Here is a 20,015-nt window from a genome sequence, read left to right as displayed (position 1 = left end):
CAAGAACAAATGTGAATGCGCACTATCAGGAGTTAAAATGATGAAACTGTTCATACAAACTATCGTTTTCAAACCTGCTGGAAAGTACACGACCCGCATTGCGCAGCGACAGTTTAAGTTCAGGCATGCACAGCGTCTATTATTCTGGTCACATCCCTCTATTGGTAACGTTATCATTTCATCACTTCACTACCCAGTTGAGTTTGTACAGAGCGGATAGTGTTTCCAGCGGGGGCCACACCTCTCCCGTCGCTCTGGATTGGCCCTTCTCTCTTCACTCCCTCCACTGAGTTCCGCGTTGCAGAGCATTTAAGTCCTGCAGCATTTCCTCCAACTTCTACTCTCAGGCTTCAGGAGATCGTCTGTCATCATGTCCGACCGAGAAGCCTTCGACACCAACGTGGTCACCATGACCCGGTTCGTCATGGAGGAGGGCAGGAAGGCGAAAGGCACCGGAGAGCTTACAACGCTGCTGAACTCAATGTGCACGGCGGTGAAGGCCATCTCCTGCGCTGTGCGCAAAGCTGGGATCGCCCACCTGTGAGTAAACAATCGCCACTGAGCAGAAGATGTACGGTTATAATATAACAGTGGTAGCACGTCGTGCACAGCTCTTTTAGTGCTCATAAGTACCACGGACAGAAGCTTCAGTCCCATGCATCCACGTTGGCACACACTGAGCAGGAGATTCAGGTTTTCTCTGCGCCAATCAGGAAACGCATACCTGAGACCTTCACGCCCACTTTTATATGATTTAGGCTGCATGCAATGTATTTATTTTTTATTTATTTCCACTATGTATATCTATCTATATAGTGTCGGTTATTTGCATCCTTATTACCAGGATCCATTCGAAAAGCATGTGCAAGAGAAACCCATGCAATGTTTACTTAATGTTTAAATGAAGTATCTATTAGTAAATATATACAATCTAGTGTTTGTATTTGTTGTGGTGGATTTCTGCTCATGCGACATACATGAGCAGAAATCTGTATGTGCTAAACCTTTTGTGGCTGATGAGACTGAGTCTGATTCAGACTTCACTCTCGGGGGTTGATGCAGGATTTTACTCCATCACCAACTAACATCTGCAGTTAAAAGTTAAAAGTCATGCATCATTTGCAGTTTTTTTTTTATTGTTTACATCTACACTGGAATCTGTAGTTACCATGATTTGTAATCCAATCAAACTCATCCCAGTACAAAACTGAAGAGCTGTTTGTGTTTAAAATATCTTTATATAATAAAGGTTTCACAAAAGTAGAATTGATCTGGTATCATGTGTTTAGATAAGTGACATTTCTTCTGTCAGTGAAAGTCATTTCAGCCAGCTTTCAGTTTCATTAGTTTTCACCTTCACTCTCCCTGTTTTTATCTTTTTATGTCTTTACATCAGCTATGGCATTGCTGGCAGCACCAATGTTACCGGTGACCAGGTGAAGAAGCTGGATATTCTGTCCAATGATCTGTTCATCAACATGATCAAGTCATCTTTTACCACCTGTGTGCTTATTTCTGAAGAGAATGAAAACGCCATCATTGTAGAGCCAGAAATGAGGGTAAGTGGGTCTGGGTGGCTGGTGGAGAAAAACTGTCTTTTCATTTGAATGTTAAACCAGGGGTCTTTGCTACTCCTGAAGGCGTGTGAGTGAGATTAACATTTAAGGTTATTGCTGAGCCTGGAAAACCTGCTTTCATTTATTTGGGATCTCAACCCTGGTGTGACCCGTCAGCACCCTTAAACAGGATCATCCAGTTTTTTCCTGTTTTTGCCTTAATCAAAATGTCAAATCAAATGTGTTTTTTAAGTTAAACCGGTTCAGTCAAAAAAGTGATTGGGTTTCAGTTTCTGCCAAAATAATTGTTATATGAAACTACTTTCAGACAGTCCCCTTGCACAACAGGGATCAAACTTGTGACTCATTGTCACGGGGGGGGGGTACACTTAAATGTTTCCTGTGAATATGTAACCCGCTTGTGGGACAGTATTTGAAGACACAGTAACTGAATGTAAACATAACTTTTGTTTGTTTACAAGAAAACTCTACAGGGCACCTTTTAATGACAGACATGAAATCACGATTATTTCTACCACTCTTCTTTGTCTTCCAGGGTAAATACATTGTGTGCTTTGATCCTTTGGACGGCTCCTCCAACATCGACTGTCTCGTCTCCATCGGAACCATCTTTGCCATCTACAAAAAGGTACTAACACAGGTTAAAGTTCCCATAATGAAGAGTGTTTGTATCCTTGATTTACAAGCAGAATGATATAATTTTACCATTTTTAAATGAGCTTTTATATTTGAATTAGTCTAAGATTTTAGGCCAAGACATGTCACTTAGACTGAAGATAGTCACTGTCTTCACTTTTGGCCAATATCATGCCAAAAATGTTACACTGATGATAAATGAATCATGACATTAGTTCATATTGTTTCCATCAGAACACAGATGATGAGCCCTGTGAGAAGGACGCCCTGCAGCCTGGAAGGAACCTCGTGGCGGCAGGCTACGCCCTTTACGGCAGCGCCACCATGATGGTGATCTCCACCGGCAACGGAGTCAACTGCTTCATGCTCGACCCAGTTAGTACTCTCTTGAAGGCCTTTGTGCCTTACAAATTGATTTTGTACAAAGCACGCGGTTCTGAGGTTATTCATAACATTTTCTGCTTTTTGCTCATCAGGCAATCGGTGAATTTATACTGGTTGATCGGGACGTGAAGATCAAGAAGCGAGGCAAGATTTACAGCTTGAATGAGGGTTACGCAATGCACTTTGAACCCGCTGTAACAGAGTACCTGCAGAAGAAGAAGTTTCCTCAGGTAACACTCAACCAAATATACTGCTTTACTGGAGCAGTTGGAGTTTGTACTAACGCAACATTTTAAATGACTGTAGGATGGCACTGAGCCCTACAACGCCCGTTACATCGGTTCCATGGTGGCAGACGTCCACCGGACGCTGATGTATGGGGGCATCTTTTTATACCCAGGAAATTTGAAGAACCCCAAAGGAAAGGTAAGGTCTCATTGCTGCTTTCTCCTGCTCCTGCTCCCTCACGTATTAAACTGTTGAGAGCTGGGCACAAAATTAGCACCAGCTAAATGGCAAAATATACAAGTGTCCAGTAGATTTCCTCATCAAGCAACAAAACAAAACAATGGTAATCTGTTGAGTGGCTGGTAAAACTTGTACATTATCCATATTCCATGTTTTTGTTATTGTTGGTACATCCCATGAAAGGTTTGTTCATCGACAAATCAAATCTGTGCGTTGCTCCCACCCAAAGGCCATTGGTTCCTACTGAAGACGTACATTATTAAATACAGGAGGTGGATGAATGCACTGCTTCATTTTTAAAAATGGGGTCAAATAATTTCTTAGCACTGGCACTGTAGTTTTTAGCAAATGTTACTCAGACAGGTGTAAATAGTGTGTTTGTTGTCATTTTCATATATTTATGGATGGCTTAAACTGGACCTTGAATGTTGGCCTATATTCAACCCCGGGTTTGGTATGCTAGCAAGTTTTTACAGCTGCAGTACAATGTATATGGGGTAGACTCAAAATAAACTACAGTGTCTATGTTCATCATAATGAATGAGCATGTCTCCCAGTGCAACAGTGTGGCTCATTGATGTGTTTAACAAAGGTCTATGACACAGAAAAATTAGATATATCAGGCTTTGGTTAAACAGACAAAACTTAATAGGATGATTTCATTGTTGGTTTGTGTCTTTTCATGGGCTTTGTTGATATTAACAAAAGTGGAGAATACCACCAGATTTAACCTTGAATAACATAACCAAAAGCTATTTTAAAAAAAAACCCACTTGCTGTGATATTGATGCTTTGAGACATTTTCAGGGGAGACTTCCACCAAAAACAGTTTGTCACTTGTAACATGAGACCATACTGAAGAAAGTGTCACAATGTTGTGTCTTCACTCTCCACATCCTCCCAGTGTTTGCAAGACTGAGCCTAACAAGATGTTGTCACATTTTTAAAAGATGGCAAGCAGCTGACTTGAGAGAGACTGAGAGAGGGCATAATGATGAAATAAAAAAAATAACGTAAAATATGCAATTTATTATGATCACGACTGACATTAGATTTATCTCAAATTTACAGATTTTATTTTAAATACAATAAAACTAGTAGAAAATAAAATAGTCAAGCCAACAAAAAATAACTAAAGATTTAAAAGATATGATTTTTGTTTATTTCTGGAAAATCTGTCGTAAAACAATAGACAGCTGCCCATGTGAATGTTGAAACAGGCTTAGTTTGCTGTAGTCATTCTTCCTGTTCATACAGGCCATTAAGAGATCTCTTTCTAATGCATTTTAGATGTTACCTTGGAGGGATAGTGACAAAGAGAGAACAGTTTATACTAACATTATACCGTTAGATCTCTACTTGACTTGTCTAACTGACTGCTGAAGCCTTATATTAGCTTCAGATAAACTTTAAAATATACATTCAATGGGACTGCAGATCATGTCCCCCATATTTTACATTGGAGGGCAGTAGGAAGAGAGATCTTCATGGCCAGTATGAACATGAGAAATTATTGGAGAAAGAAAAACCTGTTTTAACTTTCTCTCACAGGAACCTGATTATTGTTTTAAGACTTAAACTGTTACAGAAGTATAGCATCATATGAGGGGAGAGCCAGTCGACTATGTATGAAAGAGCTAAATCCTTCAGAGCATTGTAAACTAATAATAACACTTTAAATTAGAATATTCCCATTGGAGAGTTTGACATTAGGACCAGAAACTAAACTCCACCCCTTCCTCACAGCTGCGGCTGCTGTACGAAGGCAACCCCATGGCCTACATCATTGAGCAGGCGGGCGGCATGGCCTCCACCGGCCTCGAGACCATCCTGGACATCCAGCCTGATGACATCCATCAGCGGGCTCCCGTGGCTATGGGCTCCCCCGAGGACGTCCTGGAGTACATCGCCATCTACAAGAAACATGCCAAGAAGAAGTGAGAGTGCACCGACTCACTCTCACAACCTTCACTATCCAGCAAAAAAACCTTGTATCTCCACAATGTCTGCTTTCACAGGACTCAGGATGTCGGCCTCCTTTGAGCTTGATGTAAATGTATTTTTGATAATGTCTTATGGAGTTTGAAATGGATTAAAACATTTTGGGGTGTTCTCAGTTAAAACACAAAAATAACCAAAGTTGGAGTTACAAGGTTTTCATGTCATACCAGCAATATTTATGTTTTATTAAGCTGACGGATGATAGACAGAAGGTGGTTCAGTGGAAACATGGAAGCTCTGGCTTATAAGCTTAATATAAACGCACATTAACTCACACACATTCCACAAAACAAATACCAAAGACCGAAAATGTGCCAAAAAAACAGACAAATGCACTTTGAATAAATAAAACCTGAAGACTTTTCCTCAATTTACCTCCAGTTGTGCCTTATTAGAATGAACATGCATTTTACATGCGTGAAGGACCAAACACAAACCTCTATGCAACAAAACTGGATGCTTTTTTGTTATGTGAACAATTACTGTGGTATGATGAAGTTTCAATAAATTTAAATGAGAAGAAAAATCTGTGTTTGTAAAGTGTCATCTTACTAACTCACCCTTTCACTAACATGTAGAGTGTATTCAATGACGGTTACAGATGCAATCCTTGTATTTTAAAGAAATGTAAGTATTCCAAGAAACACGCAGCCTTTTACATATGTGGATGGAAATACTGAATGGGAGACTAAATAAATAAATGTAAAAAGGAAGAATATGTACTGTCTACAAAAGTTATGAGATACTTTATCCAGAGCAGTTGACCTTTAAGCTAAAGGTCAGTGGAACCTCATGTAGCCCTGATGACATTTAAAGCTCACTTGAGCTGCCGTTGTGATGAGTCTTCTTCTACTCTAATAATTTTAAATTCACATCTCTTTCTTCTTCACTCTTTAACCAAAGTGCGTTGTAGCCCAGAAACATAAAATACTGAATTAAAACACCTAAATGATAGAAGTTGTTTTTAGTTAGTAGGTTAAATTAAGCATATGGAATAAATAGATTACAGGATATTATGTACATGCCAGCGTGATGCTTTAGCATTAGTAACCAAATGAACTTGGATATATAGAAATTTGTTCCTCTATTGTCACAGGCTGTTCTCAGGTTCATTTGCAAAGAAATGTGGTTAAAATACCGAGAATTTACTTCATAGCTCTCATGTTACACAAGTGTTATGTTACATGTTGCAAGCCTTTTGACTTAAACGAACGGTGCTTGTCTTGTGCAGGATTAAACTGTGCCAATCTCTACAGCTGACACTGGACACCCCCTCTCCCATCTCCAAATACACACACACACACCACACACACACACACACACACACCCACCCACTCTCTCTTCCACTCGACTGCACACACAAATAGATCCCCTGGCTTGCCTTCATGGCTCTGGGTATGAAAAGGACTTGGCTGGTAATGAGGTTCCTCACTTTCTCGCCGTCGTCGGCCCGATCTGCTGCCCACCAGGAGGGACAGAAGGACCAGAACCCAGCATGTCGGACCAGTCAGCGTTTGACACAGACGTATGGACCTTGACCCGGTTCGTCATCGAGACCGGCCGCCAGGCTAAGGGGGCGACCGGTGAGCTGACCCAGCTCATTAATGCCATTCTGACCGCCATCAAAGCCATTTCCTCTGCTGTACGCAAGGCAGGCCTTGCCCACCTGTAAGTACTGAGGTACTGCAATAGGCTTGTTGTGAACCATTGATATGCACCATTACATTATCATAGTGTGCGTGAGTAAACAAAGACTAATGTGCAGATCGGATCTTTTATAAGAAATAATAATGTTATGATACCTTATTGAACTTTGTAAGACGTGTGTTGTTTGCATCCCTCCACAGAGAGGTCAGAGGTCAAGGTCAGCTGCAGAACAGCAGGTTCAGGAATTTGGTGACTTGCTAAAGCTGGCCGTTTGACATTTCGCTTCACTCCCACAGTAGATTTAGCCAAGAGTGACTAGTGGGGAGGCTGTGTTCCTACTTGAGAATTTAAAAGTTGTCTGATTTCAACACTCAACCATAGAAGCAGTGGAGAGACACAGTAGTGCTGATATGATTGATTGTGTAGTGCTGCTGTATTGTAAGCAAGACAGTGAGCTTTGTTTGATTTTAGCTGCATTTCAACACTCTAATCTGGAAGTGATAGAAGACTGCAGCTTTGTCGAGCAGGAGATAAAATGATAAAATTGTGATTGCACAACATTTTTTATTTGTTGAAAAGTGACACAATAACAAGTTATTTATGACAGGAATTGGCCCTGGAGAGAAGCCGGTGTACTGCAGGGTTATATGAATTCATTAAGAGGGTCAATTTCTGGCTGTGGTTGTGAGGCGAGTCTGCCCTTTAGGCTGCATACAAATCTTTACATCTAAGCACGTCCCTGTCTCTAATCTTAGCCTGATTTTTGGAGCTTGTTGAGAGGGATACACAGCCTGAGTGTAAATGCTCAGCCCTTAAAGGCACCAGCCCCTATAGACCATTATGTACCATCAAACTTAAGTCAATTATAAATTAATAATTTAACTATTCTTAGCTGGTTATACAGCAACCTCCTGTAATATGTGCCCACAGGAAGAGTTAGTTGTTGACAAATGGTTTAATAAACACGTACGTCTGCTTACAACTATATTATACTGTTATGAGCTGTCTATTAAATGCTTGTATACTTCCTTTAAATGCTAAATGGGGGGTTTTACGTGAAGTGTTGCCTAGAAAATATTCAATATGAAAGATAATTACTGAAACAGTGCCAACTCAAGAAGAATGAATCATTATTCACACACATTGAAGTTACGTAACCAAAAACAAATCAACATTGTTTGAAACCAAATGAAGATAATTAATGCTCACAAGCTGGCTAGATCCATATTTTACATTTGACTGCTACACTGGCTTTTTTGATTTAACTGAAAGAAAAAGAAAGTTGATCATGATCCATTTTGTCTTTGTTGTCATTCCATGAGTCGTGATGAGAGTTTTGTTTCTACCAGCTCTTCTAGCTCCTACAAGTAGCTGACATGCTAACATGTTGCCTCTCAGTTCTATGTGTGTGAGACTGAAGCTTTGGTTCATTGGTCCGCACAGGCAGGGCTTGGCAGGCTCAGTGAATGTGACGGGGGACGATGTGAAGAAGCTGGACGTGCTGTCTAACGACCTGGTCATCAACATGCTGCAGGCCTCCTACAGCACCTGCTGCATGGTGTCTGAGGAGAACAAGGAGCTCATCATCACTCCCAAAGATAAGAGGGTGAGAGGAGAACACGATGCAATAACACTGGATGATGATGGATACTAGGAGATTTTCATGTTTGAAGTTGCATTAGGCAGACATGTTGTGTAGGAATAGACCTGTCCTATAATTCACAAGTTGAGTCAATGAGAAGGAGAAGGGAAATATTCTCCACACTCATATATTAACTAATATCAGTGAGTGCTAAAGTGAGAAAGTTTGGCACATCTGAGAAGAGAAAAATGTTCCAGATGATCCTCGGTCCTTTAGTCTTTCAGAAATTGAAACAGTTACGTCATGTTTCCACTTGGTGCCACGAAAGTGGGAATTTACAAGATGCAACTTACAAAACTCTGCATGGTAGCCTGTAGGCCTGTAGGTGGACCCACTACAGTGAACAAAATATTTCAGCATATATTTTTATTGTGTATTAGTTATATCTAAGTATTGCTTATTATCCTGGATTTTTCCTGAAAATGTCCAGAGATTCCACGTGTGAGATAATATGACAACTGAGGTTATTTATACAGGTAAGTATACAATAAAGTTTTGGAGGATGGACCGACCATTCAGTGGCTTTGAGTCTGGTGGAACTGCTTGTTCTGGATTACTGATCATACCTGTGTATTTTCAACCTTTACCCTTAGTTTGTGCTTATTTTAGGGTAATTCATCACACACTGAATATTGTGAGTGTTTAGTCTTGAATATAGTATCAAAATTAATATCAACAACTAACAACTCAGTGCTGTTTAGGTCTTCTTGTGACTTTGTTATCCCTATGTTGAGCCTGGCAGTGATCATTATTTGTCATTTAAAAAAGAGTGTGAAATAAATGTTTATTTGGTTATTCATTGTTTATTTATCAGGGACAATGTTCAATACATGTAAAGTGCCAAATATAGCTAAAAGCTCATTTTCATCTGTGGTCCCTGGGCAGAGGCCATTAGTGATGTGCAGGTTACAGAAATAAAAGATCAGAAGTAGTAAATCAAAACCTTACTGTTTTCTGATTCTGATTTCAATTTAATAGGAGTGTTTTCCCTAATTCTTCATAACTTCGTGGCCTGATTTTATTTCGTCACAGGGAAAGTACGTGGTCTGTTTTGACCCTCTGGATGGCTCCAGTAACATCGACTGTTTGGCTTCTATCGGCACTATATTTGCCATCTACAAACGGGTGAGTCTGACTGACCTCTGAGAAGATACACAAAGCACGCAGGCACTGAAAAGAAAATTCTCATATCACAAAGTGTTCATATTTACTGTTGTTTAGTAAAAAAAGATTTTCAGGAATAAGAAAAAGAATGACATTGCGACAGTGCGAATGCCCCATTTTTTAGATTATGTAACATGGACTTAGAGTTCATGAGACGTTCCAGATAGAGTAAATCAGATCAGATAAAGCATGTAATGTACTAGGAGAGGATACAAAATCCCTGCAGCAAAACTCTCTTTACATAACAAAAATATGTAGATAAGCTTTTTTCAAATAATAATGATATTCATCACATTTTATGAAACATGAGTATGTGAGTGAGTGTGAATAGTTTCATGGTGACGATACATCAGGATATTTAAATACACAGCTGAACGTGCAGTAATGCTCTGCAGACACAAGTGGGCACTGCTGTCCAGCTAATCCAGTTATCTGCTCCTACACTGCAGCCAAAGGGAGTCCTTTGCACAGTTGCAGTCTGGTTTACGAATGTGACTTTCTCAGACAGTATATTCACATCTAGTTGGGTATATCATAACTCACAGACTGTTGTTTCCATTTAGCACCCTCATTATAGTTGTTGATTGAACACTTTTTGCTGTTTTAATACAGTCCTTGAAACAAACACTCCTAGGTTAGTGGCAATTGAGAAACTAAATGATTCCACTGTTGATGTTTTCTTCTTTGTTGGTTTATATCCCCCCGGGTGGTTCAGGTAACAGACGGGGAGCCCACTGACAAAGATGCCCTGCAGCAAGGAAACAACATTGTGTGTGCAGGCTACACTCTGTACGGCAGTGCCACCCTGGTGGCCCTCAGCACCGGCGCTGGCCTCAACTTCTTCATGTTGGACCCTGTGAGTATTTCATACTCCCTCCCTGTTTTCTGTGGAGACCTGCGTGTCAGTAGTGCTCTGTGATGGTTGAACTGAGAGGAAGTGAGGTACCCTCAGATATCCACTGCTGTCTTCTTTCATTATTCTCACTGTTTACTGTTATATGCTCTTATTGCTCTATATAGCTGCTTTTATTTGAGAAAACACTTATTATCCTGTCGATCATGCCTCCATGCTGCCCGTCTACCCAGGGATGCAGGGACTGTAAACACATAAATCCCTTTTTATGTGGCAGAAAGTGTGCCACCTTAACTATCCTTGTATAAAGTATAACTCATATGATGCAGTATATAGGTCTTCAAGGGAAAAAAAGGTGCATACATTTAAGACTGGTTTAAGGATATCAGCCTTATTTGTATGTATTGGTGGTTGTTTCCATTTTCAGTATCTGACTGGAGGTCATCTTTTTTCATTTTCACATAATATTTAATCACTTTTTAGTCATCTTTTCAGTCAGTAAAACCATTGTATCACCTTTCACACTTACCCATATTATATTCTTCATCTTATTCCAGATTGAGATTTACCAGCAAATAGAAATCTACAAGGAAAACATTTTTTCTTTTGCACAGAGGCAACAGCCAATCATTGGGAATTTGTCTTTGGAAAAGCAGCTTTAGTTATTACAGGATGAAAAGGTTCACCGTAGTAATGTTGTTATGCATCCAGAAACCTGTGTTTTACTGTTTCCAAGCATACAATTTACAAACCACAAGACCTTTGTTATAATACAGAACATCTATCTTTACACACTTCTAGCATTTTGTAATGGACAGCAAAATACGACACATTTTCTTTCCCTGGAAACATCAGAGTAAAATGTGATGCCTCAGTATCCTCAGAATCCAGAGAGGTCTCCTCTTACACAGTAAAATAAACACAATGTACATTGGTGTTCCTCAGGCCATCGGTGAGTTCATCCTGACTGAGAGGAACGTGAAGATTAAGCAGAAGGGGAAGATCTACAGTATAAATGAGGGCTACGCCAAGTACTTCCACCCCTCCATCAACGAGTACCTCAAGCACAAGAAGTACCCAGAGGTGAGAGCGTATTACAAAATGTAACACCATATAAAAAGTACCACACAAACATAAAAAATTCCCACCTTAACTTTGAGTTTTGACATTGATCAGTTCTACTTTGTGTTTGTGGTTTTGAATCTGATATCTTTAACCAAAGCTGTACAGTAGAAATGAGCCTCATCTATTTTGCTGACACACAGCGACACTCATGCTCAACCCTGAGGCAGGATTTCAAACACCAGCGGCCTCTCGCACTCATCATGTGAATCCTGACCAAGCGTTTGCTCCGGTAGAATGAGTTTACATGAGGACTTTTGGCTTGCAGAACAAAAAAAAGCTGTTTGTTTCAAAGGGTATCAGCAGATTGGACTTCTTTTAATGTTTCTCAACTGCAGAAATAATATAAAATCCTGTTAACCTCCAAATGAAAAAATACTTTTTAACTTTTCCTCGAAGGAACTGTCCTTTTTAAGCTAGGAATTGGCCTCCTTCACTTTCTCCTCCTTTGATTTTATTGTGAAAGTGAATAGTGATGTTAAATAATTTGCCCTTGTTGGCTGATGGTATGGTTCGCTGCAGCTCAAACAGACTGAGTGACAGCAAGATCAATTACTAATTATTAGCAGTTTGCAGTTGTTTTAGGGGTAATCTTTGCTCTTTACAATTACATGTTCAAATAAAATGGCAGAAAGTTATGATAGCATAGCGCACTAGCTAAAAAAGACACAGTTTAAATATGTCATATAGCTTTATTTAATAAACCAATGTAAGGAAATGCAAGATGACATTTTAGTTGAAAATCATGAGTTTTAAAAGTAAAAGTAAAGATGCTTCATGCATCCAGGTACCGCAGGTAGAGTGGGCAAAGAGTAACCATCCTAACCCAGACATGTGATTAACAGTCAGTGGAGCGTGACACTTGGGTCAGACAGGATGAAGGGTGTCAGCTCGGTCAGCTGAGCTGCAGAATGGTGACACAGTGCAGGAAACAACGTGTTCCTCAGGAAACTGCAGCGTCTCATCTGGAAACTCTGATCTTCACACACATGCACACTCAGCACTTCTCCATCATGGTCACAAACATGAGTGCAAAGTTAGTTTCGTCATCAGCATCCTTTTCATCAGTAATGTGTTCACTGATAAACCGCACTTTAATGAAATATCAGCTAAAATGTCCGTCCAACTCAAAAATCTGATAAATTTATTTGATACTATTTGTCTGTCTGTCTGTCTGTTTATGAGTATGTTTCAAGCACTTCCACCAAACTATGACATAATACACAGCCTCCGCTTGTCATTATAACGGATAGCTGTTTATATGTGTTTACATGTTGCAGCTGCGCTCGCTGATATTGGTTGCAGAGTGTTGGAGAAGCAGCATTCAGTTTTTATGCACCACATATCTGGTACAAAAGAAAGTTTTAATGTGTCTTTTTATTTTGTCATGTGTTTGTCTTATATGTGTAAAGCACTTTGCATTGCCTTGTTTTTGAAATAAACTTGCTTTGCCTTTTATTCTTTTACAGCTATTAATTTAATGCTAGAATAAAATACAAACATTAGGGTTATTTGTATATTATTAGTTAATTTAGTGGTTCAGTATTTTTTTCTGCAAATGTAAGTTTTCGTGCGGTTATCAATGAGTCACCTTTCCTGAAAGTACATTTTGTCGAAAGTGTCGACACGAAAGGACATCTTCCACCAGTTAAACACTGGTTGAACACTCATCATCATGTCACACATAACCATCATGACCCAGCACAATGCAGCAGTGACCAGTGTTACTCACTGTCGTACGCATGTTGTATTATGACACAGCAAACACCTGTTGCACGAGGTTGAACTTAAAAATGCAGAAGTTGCTGGAAAGACCCGTAAGGAAGTTTAAAACTAGTTTAAAGGTGGTGACCTTTCTCCTTGTGAAACATCTCAACATTAGAATCAATCCTCTCTTCTCTTTTCTAAACCAGGTGTGCTTAAAGACAGGGACTTCCACCTGCTGAAACAAAATTCTGCAGTTGGCAACTCGCTATCACAGGTTGTAAATCCTGAACGATTTTCAAGGTTGAAATCTGGGAAATCGGATCTGATTAGTCCACAAATCTTTTGATAACTTCCTAAACCATCCGCCATGGATACAACATTAATGTAAAATAAGATAATGTATCATTCTGGGTTGGATTTCCATTTAAAAACAAGTAAAATGATGAATCAGATGTAAGTGTGTGAGCCACAAGCAGATGATTTTAACACTAGATGTATAATACTGACACCTGGTTCACACTCACACTTGGTTGCAAACTCCTGCTTGCAAAGTCAGGTTAACACCACCTGATCAGTGCACTCTGGCTGAGGTTCATTTCTATGCACATCTTTCCATTAACAACGTCCCCATGCTCTTTTGCTACTTCCTCTACTCTTTCCTTTTCATTTTCACTTCAATTATTTAAGGAACTTTCATGTTGTCTCAACTGTTGCCAGCTGGATGTGTTTTTTGTGTTTGTGAGTGTTGCATAGTTTGGGTGGGTATGTTTTTGAGAAATACTATGCAAACACACTTACACACACACACACTCAGGATGACTGGGATGTGACTCAGCAAGCACATGACTCTGCATCACGCTGTGCGGGTCTGAACACGAAGCTCCCGTCAGTCTCAACTCATGTTCTACTTCACACAGACTGCTGTTTTAGTGCGCTTTGCTCACTTTGACTTTGGTGCATTAAACTTGGTGGAAATAGATCCACTTTCCACAAATAAAACTGATCAAACACTGAACGTTTCATATTCGGAAAGTCCACTTGAAACAGCCTGTCTTTGTAGTAGGAATGAGTTGTGTGTAATGCAGTGAGTCCCTTCTTTAATGTATGTTCCAGCTGCTGCAGATGGACTTTGACCCGTCTGTTGTTTGCTGTTTTTCCTCAGCAGTAGGTCAGAACGGCTCATGATCTCTGAACAAATGCAGATCTGCTGAAGCTGCAACTTTCAGCCGCCTGACCTTTTTATACATCACCCTTTATAATGAAACAGTGGTGTAACTATACAACAACAATGCACAGAATGCATGTAACCAAACCAGTTTTCTCTCATACCAAATATTTTATGTCCTGTCTCACTCTGCAAAACTGCTTTGTAACTGATCCCTCAAAAAAGACTGTTGTTGATCATTTAGTTCTCTATCAGTGAGCAAATAATTCAGTTTGTCTTTGTCAACAGAGAAAGAGCCCTGTAAGCGAAGCTCCAGCCTTCCCTTTTACATGTAGAATGGTAATTCTTTCTTGTAAAACACTTGTCTAGAGTTAACATTGTTTGTACCAAACAGTTCCTATAAAAGGTACCGGTTTATTTCGACCTGTCAGGCTGAAATTGAAGTCTTAATTGTCAGTAAAACCACAGTGTCCATGTCCAGTGTTTGTGACCAAACTGGTATAGACCATGTGTAATGTTTCATTAGTGTGTAATCACCTGAAAATAAGAATCATAATGTTTTCGTCACCTTAGAATGAGCCGTTTTTACCTGCAGAAGAAGTGGATCCTCTTCCACGGAGGCCGCCATGATGAACCGCCACGGACAAACCAAACACTGGCTCTAGATATAGCCTATGGTTTTTGTTAATGGCCAGTGTATTTTCTCCTACATGCTTCACAACCAGTTCTCAATCCCAGGTCGTCAAATAGTGACGCGAGAGGTACTCAGTTGGTTGCAATCTGCAGCTTCACAGCTAGATGCCACTAAATCCTACACACTGGACCTTTAAAGCCGACTGATGGCTCTGCTTTCATGGAAAGTAAGAAGGCAAATAAAAGGCAGGTTATCTAAGTAGTCAAAACAAGAGACATGTCCATATAAGTGTCTGTCTGTATTGTGTGGAGTCGACTGTTTTCATAAGAATTACGAAGGAAATTGGAGAGCATGTTATCAAGTTAAGCAGTCAAAACACAAAACAACTTTATGTAACTTTGTTGTTTAGAAGTGACTGTCTGCATTGTGTTTGTCTGGTGAGCTTCAGAGAATAGAGATAACCTGCAGTCATGTGTATCTATAAAAAGTGTTGTAGACAGCAGCCTTTAAAAAATCAATTATCACAGTGACTTGAGAAGGGAACACTGAGTTCACAGAAAGGCTTTGAGTGGATCTTCACTACTCCAACACATACAGCGAGGTTTTTAATTTAGGTGTAAAATTCTTTATACAGGCATATTCTGTGGGTAATGCTTTATCACTGGATTCCAATCACATGAACCACAGCTGCTCTTCGCTATGAAGGAGAAAACAACCAACGTTCAAGCCAGTAGAGGGACATACTGAAAGGAATATCACCTATAATACATAAAAGTTATATTAAGCAGAGACACAGACTAGACTCTTGCTACAGTCATGTGCTAATATTTAAAATGTACCTTTGTTTTCTGCAGGATGGCAGCGCCCCCTACGGAGCACGTTATGTGGGCTCTATGGTCTCTGATATTCACCGCACCATCGCCTACGGAGGGATCTTCATGTACCCCGCCAACGAGAAGAGCCCCAAAGGAAAGGTACACATTGACCCTCACCTCAAACCATCAGAGTTTGGGATTTCCTCATAAGCCTCTTAAACAATGCCAGTTATTAACGGGGCTGTACTGGCTCTAAATGTTTGACTCAGAGTGGCCTACAAAAACTTATAACAACTATATAGTTCCTATTAAATCATGAGCATTAAGCATGATCAGCCCAACTGTGAGATGATCTGACTCTAACTCAAAACTAGTACGAACTTCATGTCCATATTTCCAGTGTGCCACTGATTCTGAACCTCCACAGCACAGGGCACTGGTTGTAGGTACCTCACAGCTTCAGGCCCTTGTTGACAAACAGTACAGTGGCTCTGGCAGTACTGTAACCTGAGGCTGGAGGTGTTATTCTCGTCCTGTGATAAATAAAGCTCAGAGACCGTCGAGGCTGGTCATAAAGATAAATGACAACCTCTCACCCATTTATCCAGGACATACTGCCATTATTTACATATCTAACTGTATTTTATTATTCATGTGCTCACATTACAAAACAAAACATTCAAATAACATTCTAATTTTGACTTTAATAACGGCGTGTGATTAAGTGAAGTGGAACAGCTTCTGATGGTGTCTTTGACCTTAATGCTCCTGAAAACATTACAGCATAGTTTGTCTCATAATGACCCAGATCCTAATTACTGACTATTAACTTTATGTATTACATACTGAATGTAGGCAAGGCAGGTTATTTATTTAGCACATTTTAAGTACATTGGCAGTTTAAAGTGCTTTACAAATTGCATAAAACAAGTAAGAATAAGACCTAAGAATAAAAACCAAAACACAATTAAAGCATTAATAAGGGATTAGGGTTTGTAAATGGTAAAACCAAAGCTGGAAAAAGATCAAATATAGGTGTAAACAGAGTCATATGAAACCCACTGTTCCTTTTAAATTTCAATGTGTACCTATCACATGTACATGGTCTCAGAATCTATAAATGTTTTCACATTGTATAGATATGGTACCTGATAGCAGGATATGCTACTTTGAAACAGCTTTTTTTAACAGTTGGATAACATCTAATGACTCAGACAAAATGGAGAAAATGTATTCTTTGTGCTCATTAAAGAGGAAATATTTTCTTCTGTAATATACTGTGTGAAAAAAGCCGGCGTACAAAGCTTTTAAGTACAAAAAACAACACATTGACACTGTTTTTCTTTAAATCTTCTCTCCGAAGCTGCGGTTGTTGTACGAGTGCAACCCCATTGCTTTCCTCATCGAGCAGGCGGGAGGCCTCGCCACCACCGGCACTCAGAGGATACTGGACGTTCAGCCTGAAGCACTCCACCAGCGGGTGCCCTTTGTGGTCGGCTCCCCTGATGACGTCAACGAGTACCTGTCCTTCGTCAAGAAGTACCAGTAAAGCTGCGACAGTTTACTTTAAGATTAGGATTATTTCTGTTGTTTCTGTGAATGAGAGGCAGACAGGACAGAAGGAATAAATCTTGTTTTCTCACAACGCCAAGAAAGTTATTTTTGGATCTTAATGTGTGTGTTCCTGAGATCAGAAGATAATTATTCAGTCATTTTTCTGTAAATGTATGAGTTGTCATATCTCATGGTCACATATCACTAAGTAATCTTAATATAAAATGAATTCCTCATCCAAATAATTCAATCAAAACCAGATTAGATAACATAGACTTCAGCTTCTCCTCGCACCTCTTTTAGAACTAAATCTCATGTACTTCTACATTAAAAAGACATTAAACTAACATTTTTCAAAACAAATGATTTTTGTTTTGTTCAGTCAAATGTTTTTGAAGTTACAGCAACATGATAAAGATGTATTAATACTGCTAAATGTTTCTAAATGACCTGAATCACAGCATTTATTCTTGGTTTGCACAATAGGTATTTACTATAAGAAGAAAGAGGAAGAATCTGTTTCTTATTCACTAATGATGTATTTTTGAATCTTACTGACTCTGGGAAGAGCTGCACTGAGATTCTCATTTTGAGCTGCTGATAAAGGTTGTTTCTCTTTTACCTGCAGTTTCTCAACTAATGCACAATTAAAAGAAACAGAATTTAATCTACATATTTTTCATATCTTATTCACTCTTTTTAAGAATCAGTGGTAATAGTTATGTATTCAGTATATCCTGATTGTGAATATAACAGGATTTTTGTCACAAATTACAGTTAAAGTGCCTCTACATGAAACTCTGTCTGGCTCTGGAGTCAGATTTGGAATAAAACAAATACTAATTTTCAGGGGGTGTTAATGAGAGTCAATGGGAGACTTTTCAGAGTTCAAGTGTGAATGAACTGCTGTTATTGGATCAAGAGTTTATATTTATATGGTGCCACAAGAGGATTAGGTTTATTGCCATGTAGGATTTCCTCTTGTTGGCCCAATGAGCCGTAGCTCAGATCAGATCAAATCTGTTTATTTTGGTGGAAAGTGACGGAAAATGTCATTCCATCTTTCCTTCTTTCTTCCTTGTTTCCTGTCTTCTTTAGTTTCCTTTACTTGGGTAAATAAATAAATAATTAAGAAATGAATGACATAATAAAAATAATACACATTAAGTAAAAAATAAAAAATAAAGTCCAAGTACCCTCGACAAGTACCCTTTTATTTTTTATTTATTCAGTTTCCTGTACAATTACACTGTCTGTAAATATAATGAAATACCAGGTTAAACATTTGGTGGGAAAATATATTCATATTGATATATAATTAAAATATTATTAATAACTTATTAATGTTTTAAGTTTAAATAAGTTAAATCTAAAACTACTGGAATCGGACTGTAAGATTTACACCATGTGCTGAGTTTTAAAGTTACTAAAACCCCAAAATATTCACAGAGAAAACAAAGAGGCGCAGACGGAGACACTGTGTCCTTAATGGTAATGGACTTTAACCAGGAAACTGTTTCTGTGAACTTGTTTTTCACTGCTGTGAACATTACAAACGTAATTCCATTCACAGTGGAAAAGGTTTCAGAGGTAGATATCTCAAAATGTCAGAACATAAAACTAAGGCTGGACACCACCATGGGTAAGTGAGAGAATATGTTTAGGTTTTTGTTGCGATTAGTGAACTGACCCTTTAATCACTCTCTCTCCCTCTGGCTCCATTTACTTAGGTTGCATAACAACAACAACACATTCCTCCAGCTGCTCTCGCTGTCAGCATATCAGAGTGGAGAGAACTCTGAGGTGAAGTATCACAAATAAAAAGTGCTGCGTTACCAGCATAGAAATATACTAAGAGATAGATATCCTAACATTACATTTATGACCACTTTGCTTATGAATCACCACCATTGTTATAGAATCAATAATCCTATAAGAACCCAGTACCAATCAACAGGGAGCACAGCAGCTTTTACATATGATCATATGACTCAGTCTTTGCTCTGCATGTCAAACTAGCATGTGTGATTACCAACAGAATACAGCTGACACCTCATTTAGTGCCATGAACATCCCAATTAAACATGAACTGTTTGGTTTAGTCACAAGATTAAAAACCAGTGATTATGTGATCAATTCTATTTATCTGTAACAGCTAATACAGTGACACTGATCACCAAATGTATCAATGAAAACAAACACCCCTCTGTTTGTTCTTTTATCAGTGAGTCTGTAGCAGTTAGCAACAAGATCAACAGAGGTGACTGATTACTTAATGTTTGTTACGCAGCTTCCACAGCTATCATAACTTTACTTTAGAAATTTATTTTTCCATGACTTATGTTATTAGATATAATTTGATGGTTGTTTATTTTAGGAGAAACAGAAATACAAAAGCTGCACTATAGTGTTTTATGTACACTGTCACTGTGAAATGTGTGCATCTCCACATTCGGTGATTTTGAAATTTTCCAGATAAACTGAAATGTTGTTTTATATAGTGTATATATATATATATATATATATATATATAAAAAAATAATGACTTCAGCTTAACACCCACTGGACTGTCTGAAAAACACACAGTAATGGAGCTGAACGTAAACCTGTTTGACGTACGTGGCATTCACAGGACAGCTACAATAA

At 39.0% G+C, this 20,015-nt stretch overlaps 2 protein-coding genes across 2 annotated transcripts; both read left to right on the top strand.

Annotated features, from left to right (window-relative positions):
* The first annotated feature begins 275 nt into the window (after positions 1 to 275).
* LOC127376291 (fructose-1,6-bisphosphatase 1) lies at positions 276 to 5,592 on the top strand. Its single transcript, XM_051423022.1, has 7 exons — positions 276 to 540; positions 1,397 to 1,559; positions 2,113 to 2,205; positions 2,448 to 2,588; positions 2,690 to 2,827; positions 2,904 to 3,023; positions 4,812 to 5,592. Exons 1-7 carry the CDS (start codon positions 371 to 373, stop codon positions 5,004 to 5,006), a joined length of 1,020 nt encoding a protein of 339 aa, XP_051278982.1. The 5' UTR covers positions 276 to 370; the 3' UTR covers positions 5,007 to 5,592.
* A 776-nt stretch (positions 5,593 to 6,368) lies between these two features.
* Positions 6,369 to 17,732, top strand: fbp2 (fructose-1,6-bisphosphatase 2). Its single transcript, XM_051423023.1, has 7 exons — positions 6,369 to 6,734; positions 8,157 to 8,319; positions 9,388 to 9,480; positions 10,235 to 10,375; positions 11,318 to 11,455; positions 15,855 to 15,974; positions 17,179 to 17,732. The coding sequence occupies exons 1-7, from the start codon at positions 6,562 to 6,564 to the stop codon at positions 17,362 to 17,364; spliced, it is 1,014 nt and encodes a 337-aa protein (XP_051278983.1). The 5' UTR covers positions 6,369 to 6,561; the 3' UTR covers positions 17,365 to 17,732.
* The last annotated feature ends 2,283 nt before the right edge of the window (positions 17,733 to 20,015 follow it).

The sequence above is a fragment of the Dicentrarchus labrax genome, unplaced genomic scaffold (genome assembly GCF_905237075.1).
Source record: "Dicentrarchus labrax unplaced genomic scaffold, dlabrax2021, whole genome shotgun sequence".
NCBI lineage: Eukaryota > Metazoa > Chordata > Actinopteri > Moronidae > Dicentrarchus > Dicentrarchus labrax.
This window is presented reverse-complemented; position numbering and strand designations above follow the sequence as displayed.

Excerpts from the sequence above, each read along its gene's own strand:
- LOC127376291 (XM_051423022.1), top strand. The coding sequence starts at position 371 with ATGTCCGACCGAGAAGCCTTCGACACCAACGTGGTCACCATGACCCGG. Across the intron at positions 541-1,396 it reads AAAGCTGGGATCGCCCACCT|CTATGGCATTGCTGGCAGCA; the intron begins GTGAGTAAACAA and ends TCTTTACATCAG. Across the intron at positions 2,828-2,903 it reads AGAAGAAGAAGTTTCCTCAG|GATGGCACTGAGCCCTACAA; the intron begins GTAACACTCAAC and ends AAATGACTGTAG.
- fbp2 (XM_051423023.1), top strand. The coding sequence starts at position 6,562 with ATGTCGGACCAGTCAGCGTTTGACACAGACGTATGGACCTTGACCCGG. Across the intron at positions 8,320-9,387 it reads TCACTCCCAAAGATAAGAGG|GGAAAGTACGTGGTCTGTTT; the intron begins GTGAGAGGAGAA and ends ATTTCGTCACAG. Across the intron at positions 15,975-17,178 it reads AGAAGAGCCCCAAAGGAAAG|CTGCGGTTGTTGTACGAGTG; the intron begins GTACACATTGAC and ends TTCTCTCCGAAG.